The 15,886-nt window shown below is 43.6% G+C and overlaps 1 protein-coding gene across 2 annotated transcripts in view; it reads right to left on the bottom strand.

The window, feature by feature from the left end:
* The window catches only part of HMGA2 (high mobility group AT-hook 2), a 131,704-nt gene extending 116,553 nt beyond the window's left edge, over positions 1 to 15,151 (bottom strand). The window contains exons 1-2 of one of the 2 annotated variants that reach the window (XM_081928137.1): positions 14,506 to 15,151; positions 12,004 to 12,090 (exon numbers count right to left, since the gene is read on the bottom strand). In XM_081928137.1, the coding sequence (XP_081784263.1) occupies positions 12,004 to 12,090; positions 14,506 to 14,637 (219 nt within the window). In that variant the 5' untranslated portion in view covers positions 14,638 to 15,151. The remainder of the gene's footprint in view (positions 1 to 12,003; positions 12,091 to 14,505) is intronic. The other variant, XM_081928138.1, reaches the window with a different exon arrangement.
* Between the last annotated feature and the right edge of the window lie 735 nt (positions 15,152 to 15,886).

Below are 15,886 nucleotides of genomic sequence, written 5' to 3'. Positions count from 1 at the left end.
GCCAGCAAACTTGCAGGAGACCCATTGAAAACAATTGCTCTACTGCTGACCATGATACAGTTCAGGGGAACCTCAACCCTGAGGGACAAATGCAGCCTTCCATGTCTCTCCATATGCCTGCTGCGACTCTCCAAGGCACACACCCTTCTCAACAGACCACATCCCTCACTGGCCCTGCTTCCAAATGTTTTTTCCTGGCGGGAATGTGTCCCTGAATGTCTCACCACTTAGCGACAACTGTAGTTCAGCAGTATATAAACCGCATAAACAAAATAAAATTAAAATTAGATAAAAATCTGATAATGCCTCTTGCCTGTCTGGATAGAGTGTGTAAGAATTGGCGTAATGTAAAAGAAGACGAAGTAGTAAGATTTACATGTCTTCTTCTAGCCACTTTTGCCACTGGAATGTGTTCCAGGAAGGAATGCCATTCCCCATCCCAGCAGGGCTTTAAGAGGTTCCCTAACTAAAAGGTGCCTTCATTTGATACAATCCGGAGTTAATAAATCAAAACGATAAATTTCAGAATAAAAAACTGGCTAGGTTTTAAAAAAATACTTAAGATTTTTCTAAGGTAAAACAGGACATTGAGCCACTTTCAACTTAGTAGTTGTACCAGTGGAAACCAGCACAACAGGATTTTCCCCCACCCCTCCTCCCCCTGCATACCCTTCCCCACGTCTGCTTTGGGTGAGGAAAACCCCACAGAACAACATGTAAGAGGGGAAATTGTTCTGTATAGCAAGTATAAATACTTGCGCTGATGGAACAAATTCCTTAGTGCAAGGTTGAATTCCATCCATAGGATTTAATCTTGTTTCTCTTTTGGCTTCTGAGTCTTTCTGAGATATTCTGCAGTTACGTTTTCAAGATTTCCTCCAGAACTGGGAGATTTAGAAATTTCCTTTTACTCCCTTTACAGCTGTGATTAACACGGCTTTATCATACATCTCACCATTTTAGGCTTTAAGAAATCCCATCTAATCCCAGTAGTGCCTATGCCCTGTAATTAATAGTGTATGCATGTGTTTTCGTTTTTCCTTCGGGAATCTATCATCTTAATGTATCAGTTTACTTATTGGCAAATCTCTGTACATGACTATGCCATGTAAAGGGAATTCCACGCAAAGCTGGGAAAATACTGCCGTTGGTCCCTGCTACCCTCAAAGCAAATAAATGTAGCCAAATATCTCCACCATATCATCAAGGAGAAACGTGTGAAAATAGAAAATCCACACTATTGTAGGGCAAAGTTATCACTTCAAACTTGTTAAAAAGACAACTTCCTCTTTAATCTTTAAAGCGGTGAGTGTAAGATGAAACTTTCTTGGGATAACGCATTAAAGAAGCCCTGGCTGCCTACACAAGAGAACTTATCTGTGCTTTGGTTACAACCAAATTCTAGTGGAGATTGCCACAAATACTGCAGCCATCCCTCTAGGGGAACTTGAACTTCCCATCTAATCCCTTAAAAGCATTTTAGTCTGCCAAATAGTCTTTGGTCATCTTAAACCAAGAGTCACCAGTGTCCTGGAACTCAGGGGAACATTTGCAAACTAGAGGAACTATGGCGGTCACTATCTGTGTACGCCAGCCATGTACATGCACCATAATCTGGTGCACACTGCCTCCACCCCTCCCGCAGGGCAATTAGGCTTTTGTTGGTGTTTGTGGAAGCATCACCGCTGGCAAGGGGAGAGCTAAGCCTCCCTTCCCCACCAAAACGCTCTGCTCTGCTGCAATTAGGCTTGAAAATCCCTTCAACGGGATACAGCAGAAGGCTTCTTTCAAGCTTTATTTCAGTGGGGAAGGAAGTCATCAGGAGTCTGCAGATGCCAGAAAAGTCATCAACAGGCACATGTGTAGCTTGCAACCAATGTCTTAAGCAGATGCATCGTAAAGAATGATCTTGCAAACACTCTGATGATTACACACCTCAGTTTCCAGCAGAAATACAACATAATATGTAGAGGAGTGTATCAGGAGATGCCTCCAATGTATAGTTATCATGGCTTGTGCTTCATTCACCTGACATCTCTCTCACACACACTCCTCTCAGAATTCCCTTGCAAGCTATTGTTGATTATTATCTTGATAAATAAGCAAGTTGGGAAACACTTTTCCTTCAGTAGGGTTGCTTGAACAAATTAATATGAAGTGACCTGCTGGGCAACTTTTCCAGACTGCAACTTAAGTGATCTACTGGCCTTCAGACTTCTCAAATATTCTGACTCTCTTCTTGGTTAACTGAACTTTTTTCATTGCTTTTTGAATTGCGGAAATGGGATGGAACAGACTTATCAGTGAACATGTGCCAAAGTGACGTAGACCCAAAGTAGAGTGATACAACCATTTATGGCCAATGAGCCCCAGCATCCACAGCGCCACTGTTAAGAGATGGTGGGGAGCTTCTCTCAATTCACACACAGCATTATTGGTCACACCACACCCCCCAAAGAAAAATACTAATTGCTGCCCATGCTTGGGTTTCTTACACAGTCATGCCTGCCCCTTGGAGGTATTTAAGGAGATCTGTTTATGAAAAGTAAGCATATTTGTTGTTTGGGGTGTAGTGTGATGCTTTAGAGATCTGTGGATGAAGGGTGATATGCAAATTAAATAAATAAATAGGTAAATTCCTGGGAGAGCTTAGGCTTTCAGAGTAAGCAAGCAAGAAAGAAAGCAAACAAGCAAACAATATGTCCCTCTTAATTAAGGATAAGTTGTGACTAACTCCCCAATTAGCTGCAAAACCCGATTTTGCATTTGAAAAAAGGGGTTAGAAATTACAATCAGAAATGCAGGCGAGCATGAGTGTCCAAGAAACCCCAGGCTGATACTCTCTTCCTAAAGCTTTCCTGCAGTACATTCATTGCCTTTGAGAGCATTGTAGTAATCTGAACGGAAGTTACCAAAGCACAGATCACTTGTATTACCTAATGTCAAGATAATCACATAATGGCATATCACAAAACAGATAGAACATACAATGGCACTTTCTGAGAAGGGTGATGCTTCACTGCATTCTCCCCCCCCCAAAAAATACAGAGATTGAAAGAGATATTTGGATATTTACCACCAGCTAATCATTTAATAGATGATACTTTGCTCATTTTCGTGTAGTTACATGATTTAAAAGTCAATTATATACATAATGAGGAACTAGATCTTCCTACTTTTCTGCTCAGATAGTCCTAATGGAGATTATGTGCTTTCCTGCCAATGAATATTGTTTCAGTGGAACACTCTTTTTACGCATCCCCAAAGATGTATTTTTCACATCAGACATTTCTCAGAGAGAGGAAGAAAACACTGAAACATTCCAGGTCTTGCCTTTTTGATATGGAATGATGTGATAAACCAACAGAAAGTAATGATATCCCCACTCTGAAAGGAAATCCGAATTCTGTGGATAGTTATTTGAAAGTAAGTTCCACTGGGTTAAATGCAATTTAGGTAAAGGGACCCCTGACCATTAGGTCCAGTTGTGACCGACTATGGGGTTGTGGTGCTCATCTCGCTTTATTGGCCGAGAGAGCAGGTGTACAGCTTCCGGGTCATGTGGCCAGCAGGACTAAGCCGCTTCTGGAGAACCAGAGCAGCGCACGGAAACACTGTTTACCTTCCCACCGGAGTGGTACCTATTTATCTACTTGCACTTTGATGTGCTTTTGAACTGCTAGGTGGGCAGGAGCAGGGACCAAGCAACGGGAGCTCACCCCATCATGGGGATTCGAACCGCCAACCTTCTGATCGGCAAGCCCTGGACTCTGTGGTTTAACCCACAGCGCCACCTGCGTCCCATATAAATGCAATTTATTCCCAAGTCATTATGGGTGTGACTGTGGCCAGAAAGGCATGTTTAACTGAAACTAAGCCACCTTAAACTAAGTGTGACTTACTCCTAAGTAAAACACTATTGGGATTGTGAAAGAAAGAAAGAAAGAAAGAAAGAAAGAAAGAAAGAAAGAAAGAAAGAAATACTGGAAGACTCATTCCCAATTATAAATTGTGTTGAAAACAAAATAATAATTTTTATTTGCCTGCCCTTCACCCTAAGGTCCCAGGGTCTGTTACAACATTAAAACACAATATTAAAATTCCTGCAATACAGGCCATTGGACCAGATGACCTTTGAGTCAAAAAATATTTTATTTGGAAAGGAGTATTTCTTAAAGATTAAAGCTGTTAACGTCCAGTCACTTAATGTGGTACAGTCAACATTCCTCACATATAATTTTATTTTACTCAAGAAAGAGATAAAGAAAAAACCCACCACAGATTTGTATTCTAGAGGAAAAAATAAGTCAGCCAACGTTTATTTTATGTACTTTTTTGGTGTCAATTCATGTTGTGTCTAGAATGTGGGACAATTCCAGACAGAACAGAATACGACAATACCTCAAAGATAACGAGGAGGGTTATTTTAAACCAGCCATGACTTACAAGAGGTCTTGGGGGTTCTCATGTTACTTTTCTTTTCCTTAGAGGGGCAAAAACTTTACACCAGTAATATGAGGGTCTTCTGTAATGGATGACACAAGTGAAGTTACTAGGAACATTAACGGAGCTAGGTCTTCCTCAATGCTCCAGATTTTGTTGTGCTCAAATGTTCTAAGGGAAAAGATCCTGCTAAACCTTCTTAGATACACTAATAGCTAAAATTGTGGAAACCTTAAAGTTGTATTTCTGAGGTTTGAGGGCTCATCACATCAGTCTTTTTTATAATAATAGCATAAAAGTATATATCATTAGAAGGATAATTTAATGCAAACTACAATGCAACAAACTGTGCTGAGTTATCTTTATTCTATCAAAAGTTATAGCCAAATAAACCAAATAAAGCACAACTGCCTTATGTAACAAGGAGTGGATTTCCTTAACTCAAAATTGACCAATGGCAAACAGAGTGAAGAGAGTTGACTGGTCACCTAGAAAGCAATGCAGTAGCCCTGACTAAAGGGCAGTCACTGACTGTGGAACAGAGAGGGAACCTCCAACCTGTGGTGTCACTTGGGCCAAGCCCACCTACCATACAGCCAATATCATATACGGACATCAGGTGAAGCTGAATCTGGGCCAGAAATGGATTTGGAGGCAAGGTGCTTCGAAGCACCAACTATCAGCTGATTATCGGGGCTTCAGAGTACAGAGCAGGTCTCTCTGCAAAGACCAAGAATCAGCCAATCACAAAGAGAGTCCTGCATAGCCAAGAATCAGCTGCACAGCCAACATCTTATTTGGAATCCATCTTCCAACTGAACTTGAGAGTAGCAGCTCATTAAATCAGAGAGATGGAGCCCTCTCAGTGAAAGTTCAGGTAGCCATAGCACGTCTGAGCAAAGAGTTCCACCATGTTTGCCTCTGTATTCTTGTAGCCTTTACAGAGGAACTTAAATCCATACCTGCAGCCTACAGAAAACCTCCTCTAGATATTACCAGAAGTGCCAACAGTTCAATTTGGCAAGTTCTAGCATTAGGCTAGCCACACTTCTTCAGTCGTATTCCCAAAGCCACTCTCAACATCTAAACTGATTCCTCCACTGCTCCATTTATCATTATCCGGATCAGCTAAAGGGACACGATCCCTTCTGGGCAGCTTTCCAAGGCCACATGCCAATTATGGGCAGGTTCAGAGGCAAATGGGGGCAAAGAAACAAATGTAATTTCCCCTCTTCGTTCACTAGGCTAGTTTCCACATAAACTCACATACCCTTCTCTCCTCTTTATCTATATAAGCAAGAGGCATTATTAAGAGTTCAAGCATGCTGCAAAGCATCCAGGAGGCTGCAAAGCAGAATCAGTAGGGAGTGTGGCCTGGGGAAAGCTCTGGGAGCTGGATAAAAGACGCTTCAAGGGCCACATTCTGCCCCCAGGACTGAGGTTCCACAGTCCCGATCATAAGGTTACGGTCCCCTTGCTAAGTTCTACCATTACTGTGCATTAAGTCATCACAAGTTATGCCCATGATCTTTGGCTGCTTAACCAATTCAATCTGCTGCCTAATTCTATTCACACCTTGATCAAGTTTAAGGCGACTTGCTTCTGGTTGTGTTGCATCACAGCATGTGACCAAACATGATGAGGCATGATTTAAATCAACGTTTAATACATTTTCCTATAAACAGGAGAAAAGGAAATAATGCTTATTAGATACAAGGTTTAAAAGTGTTTTGCTTTGTTTTGGAAACAAAACAGCAGACTCTGATTTACATCTTTGTAAGCAGTTCATAAAATAATTTGGAAAAAGATCTAGCCTGAGTAACCTCTGAGGTGAGCCTGAGGAAAATGCCTGCTATCATTCAATTACAATCAGGAATAACACCCAAAGTCACATGATCACAGAAGCTGACTTGCACTAGGACACATGGTTGATTATAATAACATAGGAACATATATGGGTCAGATCAATTGCCCTTCTAGTCCAGCACCCTGTTCTTGCAGTGGGCAATCAGACAGTATTAGAAACTGAAATATATATACGGTAAGCTAGGTGTTACAATCACCAAAACAGAATGTTGCCATTTGGGGACCAGACAGCTCTAAAGTTCTATTTTTCAAAACGATTTTTTGGTTCCTGCAATTCATTCTCATTGTGCAGATAAAATATAACAGATAGAATTCTACAGGGTGTGTTGCTGCTGTATGAAAGCAGTCAAGAGCCAAGGATCCCCAGGTACGCACCTCCAGATGGTGGAGATGGCAGGTGGCCAATAAGGTAAAGGTAAAGGGACCCCTGACCATTAGGTCCAGTCGTGACCGACTCTGGGGTTGCGGAGCTCATCTCGCTTTACTGGCCGAGGGAGCCGGCATACAGCTTCCAGGTCATGTGGCCAGCATGACGAAGCCGCTTCTGGCGAACCAGAGCAGCACACGGAAGCGGCGTTTACCTTCCCACCGGAGCGGTACCTATTTACCTACTTGCACTTTGACGTGCTTCCGAACTGCTAGATTGGCAGGAGCAGGGACCGAGCAACAGGAGCTCACCCCGTCACGGGAATTCGAACCGCCGACCTTCTGATTGGCAAGTCCTAGGCTCTGTGGTTTAACCCACAGCGCCACATGTGTCCCTAAGTGGCCAATAGCCAGGGGCAGAATGCTCCTGGCACCTGGAGAATTTTGAATGCTGCAATCAGATGTCTATAGAATGCCTGGTGCTGAACACAACACCACCCTCACCACCTGCAGTTCCCAGAAACATGGTATAATTTTGCACACTGCTTTGCTCACATCTACACAGCATGAAATGCATTTATGCACCAATTATTTTAGATCCACTGACGATGTCCTTTTGCTACAACCGATGTGCTACAATCAATGTGATTGTGACATGACTTTGCGTTTCAGAATCGCGCTGAGCAGACTATATTCCTAAAGAGGAATCAATGGGGTACAACAAAGCAGAGCTCAAAATCATCAGCTTGCTGCAACAAGGGCTCGATAAGACATGTTGAATCACTGCCTTCATTCCAGTTCTTCTATAAAAGGACACATTTGTTAGGAACTGCAGACTCTTAAAGGCATAGCTGAAGGCAGGTGCTTTTCCTTCACTACATGGTCTCCCACCCTGTGTGCAACCTGAGGGTCTTGGCTGTGTTTCTATTAAGTCCTGATGCTATAGTATGCATTTCAGTTGCCTCCTGCCTGTCAAGTTCAGGGAGCCCCTATTCACCCGTATCAAGCTCAAAGCTAGGGACCTGGTCCAAGTCCTCGGCGAGTGATCCTGCAGCCTCTTCTGAGATTCAGAATATTTTTTTTCTTGTTTTCCTCCTCCAAAAACTAGGTGCGTCTTGTGGTCTGGTGTGTCTTATAGAGCAAAAAATACGGTATACTTTTAAAACTAGGATGAACTTGATCTGGCATCACCTCTAACCTCTTAGGTAGGTGTTAATTATCTCTGTGTTTTTATCAAGCTCAAGCCCAGAACATGAACAACAAAAAAACCTACATGCAGAGCAGGAACTGTGATATTTATATCCTTTCAGAAATATGTCTACGGGGTGCCTTTATAGAACATAAGCTACCCATTTCCAAATGTTTAGAGAATAGGTTTTCAAGTAATAACGTCAGAATTTGTTTGGGTGGAGGGGCACAGCTCTAAATATATATATATGAACACAGTGAATGTACTTCTCATCTTTGGATTTGTTATCTCTCACCATAATTTCTGCATGGATTCAAACTTTACAAATTTTATTAGATTATGAATTCATTTAGTTATGGATTTTACATGACTGCTTTTACCTGCCTACACTCTTGAGATTTGTTCAGCGGGCATGAAAGACACTGCTCAACTGTTCCTGCAGCATTTTGTATGCATTGTCAAGTTCCACACTGCTAATCTCCTAACAAGCTCAATTTGGGGATTTTTAATGCCTTTAGGCCAGTTTTCAAAGTCCAGACACAAGTCTTGCAATGTGGTGTTTTTTTTAACCAAGCCATGCACCAAGAAATTTTAAATGCACACAGCAATCAACATCCCAGGACAAAGATGTAAAGGTATTTGTCGTTGAAATATAACAAGGCAATCTACCTCCTTATGTGCATTTCTTTTTTTAAAAAAAAATTCCCTGTCAGTTGTGTAATACATTTTTAATTATGATGTGCAAGAGTTTGCAAGAGAACACCTGATCAATTAATCATGAGTGCCTTCTTAGGTCTCCTCTGTGAATTCTAGCCTTGCACGTTTATCTGGCATGTTGTAGGCATAATACATTTCAATTAGCTCCCTTTGAAAAAGAGGCCACCCATTCTTCAACAGAAATTCCAGCCACTTTTCACTGCATATAGAACCATCTTTTAGGGGTAAAATGCTCTTCAGCAGTGAACAAGCACTGCTTTGAAAGATGGAAATAAAACCATATGGAAGCTTTTTTCCAAAAAATGAACAAGCATGCCTCACAACGGCGATTTCCAAGAGTTGACATCCTCAAAACCGAAGCTTTTTGCTTTTGTTTAAAGAAGAGATATTTTGCAATAATTCCAAATGCTCTGAAGGATCAGCATGGCATGGCATGCTAGCATCACACGGAGTTGTAAACCTTAACCTTAGACACAACACCAGGGAATTCTTACAAGTGTAGAAGTTGCAATACAACCATGCTGTTCATATATGGAGTTTCCCCATTCATTCCAATGCAGGAGGTACACCTGTGTAAACCATCTTCCATAAAAGTGGGTCTGTTCCCTCCACTGGAATGAATGAATGAGGCAACTTTTACATCCAAATGCGCACACAGATCTCTAGAATAGGATTGGTAATACAGTGGTACCTCAGGTTACATACGCTTCAGCTTACAGACTCCGCCAACCCAGAAATAGTGCTTCAGGTTAAGAACTTTGCTTCAAGATGAGGACAGAAATTGTGCTCTGGCGGCGCGGCAGCAGCAGGAGGCCCCATTAGCTAAAGTGGTGCTTCAGGTTAAGAACAGTTTCAGGTTCAAAACGGACCTCCAGAACGAATTAAGTACTTAACCTGAGGTACCACTGTACAGTATATACTTCCTTGCAAGCATTCCTACCAAGTTTTGACTTTCTAAAAATAGATAACAAACCAACTCATATGTGAACATAAAACACAAATATCAGACACAGATCATTTGTTTTGAGTTCAACCAGCATGCAGGTTTTACTATGATTTTTGCTATGAAAGTTTACTAAATGTTTATTTACTAAGATGTCCATTTGGAACATCTTACATAGCCCCAGTAACAATGAATGGTAGTTGCCCAGCTGCCGCATTGCAATATTAGACAACTTCCATTCATTTCCATGGGCACCCAACTGATTATTTATACCCAGCATAAATGAAGCAATGTTGATATGATTCAGTTGAAGAAACTAAAGGCAAGTCAGACTGGTAACTTTAAAATAATCAATTATTCTAATAGCAATGATCTGACCTTTGACTAAATTTATTGTGAACAATAGCGAGCAGCTTTTGTCTTCACAAACTTAGCAAACTTTGCAGCTCCAAAATTAAACTGCTGCAGTCTATAATTCTGCCTAAAATTCACTTTATATTCCAAAATGTTCCTACAAATGTAGGCTGATTATTATTTCTCCATAGGCTTGCAACCCTAAGCATCCTTTTAAGTCCCACTGAAATCAATAGTGTGTGCATTAAAATAATTTTGGTAGGAAGTTTATTTGTTGTTTAAGCTCTATAAATGTTTAAACGTTCCTTGCTGTAAACGCAATTTTAACTGCATATTATAAAGAGTATCCCTAACACTTATTTTTGCTTGACCACTTACAATGTAATCTTATATCTACTCAGAAGTAAGCCCAGTGTGTTCAGTGGGACTTGCGCTCCCAAGTAAGTGTGTGTATGATTGCAACCTAAGAGGTTCAAAATGATAGAACTTATTCTGAGTTGTAGATATATATCTCTTTTGGATATATATGGTACCTAACCTACAGCCCTTAAGATGTTATTGGACTCCAACTCCCATCATTCCTGGCCACTGGTTATGCTGGCTGGTGCTGATGGGAGCTGGAGTCAAACAGCGTCTGAAGGACCACAAGTTAACCAGCCCTGCTCGAAAACTACATGACAGCCAACTAAGAATGCTACAGGGAGGCTAGGGTGACAAAACCCTTAACAAAATGGAATGGACCACTTAGCTGGCTGAATATACCTTTTTAAACTTCAGCTGCTAAAGAGAGAAAAGGGGAAGAGCAGAGAGAGAGAGAGAGAGAGAGAGAGAGAGAGAGAGAGAGAGAGAGAGAGAGAGAAGGGGAAGGTTTTCTGTAATGATATCCAAAAGTTAAAATAAAACAGACACAAGACCACAGTCAGTCCCTAAATAAAATAAAATTTATCATAACTTGCTGTGGTATTTTATAACCCTGAAAACTATCAAACATAACGGGACTAATTCCCACAAGCACAAACCACCATACTAAAAATTATCTATAATCTGGGGAGCCCACAACAATCTTCTAAAAGGCATTCTGCCACATAGCTTCTAACAATTACACAGCTAAAGAACATACACCACAGTTGACATCCAGGTTTGGTAAGACTTTGTTTTCAACAGTATACAGTGGTACTTTGGGTTAAGAACTTGATTCGTTCTGGAGGTCCGTTCTTAACCTGAAACTGTTCTTAACCTGAGGTACCACTTTAGCTAATGGGGCCTGAAGAGTCTCTAACCCAAAGTACCACTGTACTTGTAAATTAAGAGTGCTGGTGCTAACTGCTGGGTGACTTGTCTACAGAAACATGACTCCAGTGTTTATTTTCAAAGCTCCATACAACTGTTTCTTAATGTCACTAGTATTCTTCTGGTAAAAAAAATATATATTATTAGCCCAGTATTTGTACATTTGTTAGATAAAAAAGTTATTTCACTTCCACTGAACCTGAAAGTCTTTTCAAAAACCAACTTTTCAAAAACCATCCCTTCATTACAACTAATCTGTTGGTGTCTCCCATCTCCTGAGAATATTCAAACTTTAATGATGGTTCAAAAAATGGTTTTTATTTTCTTTCAAAAACTTGCCTCCAAAATGAATCCAGCAAAGAACATAAGGCATAAGTTAGCATAGTGCCCTAGAACACACCCTATAATAATTTCTGATAATTAACACTTTTTCAGAAACGTTCTGATTCTCACCAAGGCATCATTGGTTTCATGCCCATCCACACGTTTAATGAAACACTCAGCTGCAGCAGACAGTTTGGATATAACGTAGAAGCCTGCAGAATTAGCATTTTTAGTGATAAGACATTCAAAATGTACTTAATTCTCAGCACTCAATTTTTATTTCTTCTACAGCAGCACCCTAGAGTGCAGAACTTAAATATGTTTAAGTAGCAACCAAGGATTGCTAATTTCAGAATGGAAGGAAAACTGCCCCGGAATGTACTGGCTCCTCCTACAACATCCCTTCATGAAATATTATTAAAATGGCACAAACTCTGCAGATTAGATGTTCCACAACTGAAATCCTTTGGACAGTGACTGATAGGTGGGTGGTAATATGAGCAAACCTCACCTTTTGCGCTGCTTTAGAGGGACTCTTGTTTTTGCTTCCTTTAGGTCTTCCTCTTGGTCTTTTAGGAGATGGCTCTCCCATTGGTTCCTAAACACAGGAAAACATGCTATTGTGGCAAGAATCTCAATAAAGATCTGAAACACAACGTAGGACACTTAACATGCACAAAACAAACAGTGTCAGTTACTCAATCAGTTTCAATAGTGAAATAAAATAAAAAGAGCAGAAAAACATTAACGCGAGTGCATTTTACTAAAACATTTGTTCATGCCTACTGGAAGTGAATGACAAACTAATGAAAATGTGTGTATGCTCTGACACTCTTTCCATTCTTTATATAAACTTCCCCAACCTTTATAATCAAGGATGACGTTTGCAATTCTAACCATTCATGGCTTTTCACAATCGATTTATAATTACTCATTTGATTTACATTTGCAATCACATAAGAGGTTTAATTTCGATGTATATTTCCAATATGAAAGAACTTAAAATACTGAAGTCTGTCTAAATTATAGTTTAAAAAAAACAACCTGAAAGTTACAAAGAGAGTTGTGTCTTGTTCTATAGCTTAACGTTCTATATTGTGTGGAGTGCTGTCCTGGTAAGCCTGGGCTCCAAGGTATATAAAAACACTTGATTGTTTTCACTCTGCTGCCCAATGGCTTCTCTGTTTGATAGTAAATAAAATCATCATCTGAATATGATTTCAGTTTTCAGATATTCCAAATATTTATTCAGTGAATCATATGGACTAAAAGAAAATATATATCCATCTCCTCCACATCCACTTCCAAATACTGAACATTTCATTTGGATTACAGGATGTGGTAAGACTAATTAAATTCAGTTTGTTAAAGGAGTCTTGGAATTCTCCCTATTGGTAAACTCTTGGGCTAGAAAGGAAATTTAGTGACACAATATCCTTCCAAAGGAGTCACAACAGAAACAATGCTGAACACTGACTGGGGGGGGGGGGAGAGGGGAGACACATGGGGGGGGCTCTTTCTGTGAAATCCACTGAAACCCTAAACATTCCATTCTCAAATCTCTCTCACACACACTTTTTGCGAAAAAAAAAAAAAGGCTGGGGTAGGTGGGTGAGCTGGGAAGGGGAAGGAACGTCGTGATAGCTCAACAAAGGTAACGCAAGGGGAGGGGGCTTGCAATCCTTCCGAAAGGTATTTTATTGCATTTCACTCGAGAAAGGGGGGTGAACATAGGAGCGGCTGGGCGTGAGGACTTTGGGGGTGCTCATCCACCCTCGTTCTAAGAGGCGCCCTTTCAGAGGCGTTTCTGGGCTCAGATCGGTTTGCTGATCATCTGATTTGCTCTGAAAGGAAGTGGTTTGACGATAATGAATGAAGTAAACTTTTTTTAAAAAGAAAAAGAAAAAGGGGGGGGAGAGAAAAGCCCGCGGAAGTCAAGTTTTAAATGCACTTCGCGTATCCCTATTGCCCGATCGCTATTTCCGAGGATCTCGAAAACACTGCAAGCAGCACAGCAGCAGCAGCAACCCCGGCCAGGATGCCGTTTTCTCCAAGCCGGCTCCGCAGAGCTACAACTGCAATGCTTAATTGGTTGCATTCGCAGACTTGTGTGCGTGTGTGTAGTAGAGAAAAAAGCCCGGTATCCCCACTGGCCTGTTTACTTAGAGAAGTACAAAGTATTTCTGGCGTTCCCACTGCCTTGTGCAAAGAGGCAGCGAGAGCCAGGCGTCTTTCTTACATGATCGGCGAGCAAAACCGAGCTCGATTGTGGGTTGCCAGAAAGTGCCCGAGGAGATTTGTGGGGGGGGTCCCCCAAGCAAAAATCACCCTCCCTTAAAAAAAAAAAAGCAAGCCGAGTTTCCCGGTGCGTGGGGTGGAATGTGATAACGCAGACATGCAGGCGATCAGGGAGGGTCTCCTTTTGTACATACGCACCGAAGGAGTGTGGCGCGTTTTTTAAACCCCCCATAGCCAAGATAAGGAGGACCGGGGACGGCAGTGCCCTCTGGGAGACCAACTATATACACACACACACAAAAGACTGAGACGTAGCAAAGGCAGTCGGGGAGCCCAGCCTGCCTGCTGCTTCCCTTGCACACCCCTCCAGTTTAAAAATCTGCTCGGAGCGCTGGTTGGTGGGATCCGAGCTGCTCTGCGCTCCAGAGCCATATAAACCCTCCCGGGCACACAATAGAGAAAGGCCGAGGGAAGTTTTCGCCTTTTAAAAAGAAACAAGCGCGCGCCCGGAGAGACAGACAGACGGACAATCCAGCACACACACACGTTCCTCTGTGTGGGACTGCCTGCCCCCCCCCCCCATCCTCTTTCCCGCAGTCAGCAAATGCACCCGCCGCCACAACAACAATAACAGCAGCAGCAACCACCACCACCGTCGCATCTCCAACCACGCGCCGCTTCCTCGCCGCCGGGCACGTGCCCTCCCGGTGTCCCCCCCCCCCTCCGCCTCCGCCAACCCGGCTTTGCGCGCGCTCTCCGCGTCCAGGCTACTAACTTGGGGTTGCTTCCTGGGTCTGCCGCGACCCCTCTTCGGGGGCTCCGAGGTGGCAGGTTGCTCCTGGGAAGCGGCGGCGGCGGCGCTTCCCGAAGTCGAGGGCTGACCGGCTCCTTCGCCTCGCGCGCTCATCGTGGCTCCTGGCTTGGGCTGCAGCCGCGCTCTCGTCGCCTCCGCGCTCGCTCGCTCGCCCGCCCGCCCGCCCGCCCGGCCAGGCACCTCGGAAGAAAGCGGCAGGCGCCGAAGGCGAGCTCGCGTGCGCGCTGCCCCCAGCAGCAGCAGCAGAAGCACCACACCGGACGTCCTGGTGCTGCCAAAAGGAGAAAGGGAGGAGGAGGAGGTGGCGACGACGACGGCGGTGGTAATAATGGTGGTGTTGGGTGTTTGCTGCAGCCTCTTTTTGCAATTTGGAAAGGCAGGAGGACGCAGCTTTTGGAAGGGGGCTTTCCCCCCTTTTTTTCCCTTTTTTGCTTTCGGGGGGCTGGGGGGGAGAGAGACGTCGAGGCTGGCTTGCAACGCCGCCACGAGAGCGCAGGAAGGGTGGGCGGTCGGGCGGGACGCGCGCGCTCCTCGTCGTAGGCGAGCGGGGGCTCCGCAGCCCTCCGGTGCGTTTCAGCTCCAGAGGAGACGCATGGCAAAGACGCGCAGAGGACCCAGCGCGCCTTTCGGCTGCCTTGAATCAGGCACGCCGGGAGAGGAAGAGAGATCGGAGCTGCGGGGGGGGGGGGGGGCTTGAAAATAGAGCTATAGTTGGATAAGCGCGGAGGGATTGGACGACAAGGGTCTCTCTCTCTCTCCTCCCCCCACCCCCCAAACAACCACCACGATGCCGGAGCCTGGGAGTGAGCTGCCTGCTGGGGATGGGAATAGGAGATTCCTGCCCCCGGTGGCAACTGGGATGAGGGTTGTGAGGTTTTTAAAAAAATAAATAAATGGGGAAATGGGAGGGCGTTGGGGGTCGGCGGAGGGAAAGGCCACCATGAGGAAAAGGAGGCGGCAAAGCTACGCGGGGGGGCGGCGGTCGGGGCTGGTTTTGGACCTAAAAAATTACAGTATTAGAAAGATAGCAGCAATGGATGGAAGCGCAGCCCCCCCTGTAACTCCTGAAGTAGCCGATCAGTTTTGGTGCCCAGCAGGAATGCAGCAACTACAACTGGTACCTGTCAGATGTTGGTACTGGTAGCCATTTTGGGGCCAGGCCACCAAATACTGTTGAAATCCCCTCCCAGCACATACAACAAGCCTTTTTGGGGTCGGACTGGGCCTCAGAGACCAGTACTTCTCAAATTATCTACCGGGGTTAACAGTTCCTGCTCTGTGCCAGCCGCAGTGTGTTTTTGGTTCTGCTCTGAAAACCTCCATAAATTAATCGGGTTGCTTT

The sequence above is a fragment of the Podarcis melisellensis genome (genome assembly GCF_964234715.1).
Source record: "Podarcis melisellensis genome assembly, chromosome: 10".
Lineage (NCBI taxonomy): Eukaryota > Metazoa > Chordata > Lepidosauria > Squamata > Lacertidae > Podarcis > Podarcis melisellensis.
The sequence above is the reverse complement of the archived record's forward strand: the minus strand, read 5'-3'. Positions and strand labels throughout refer to the sequence as shown.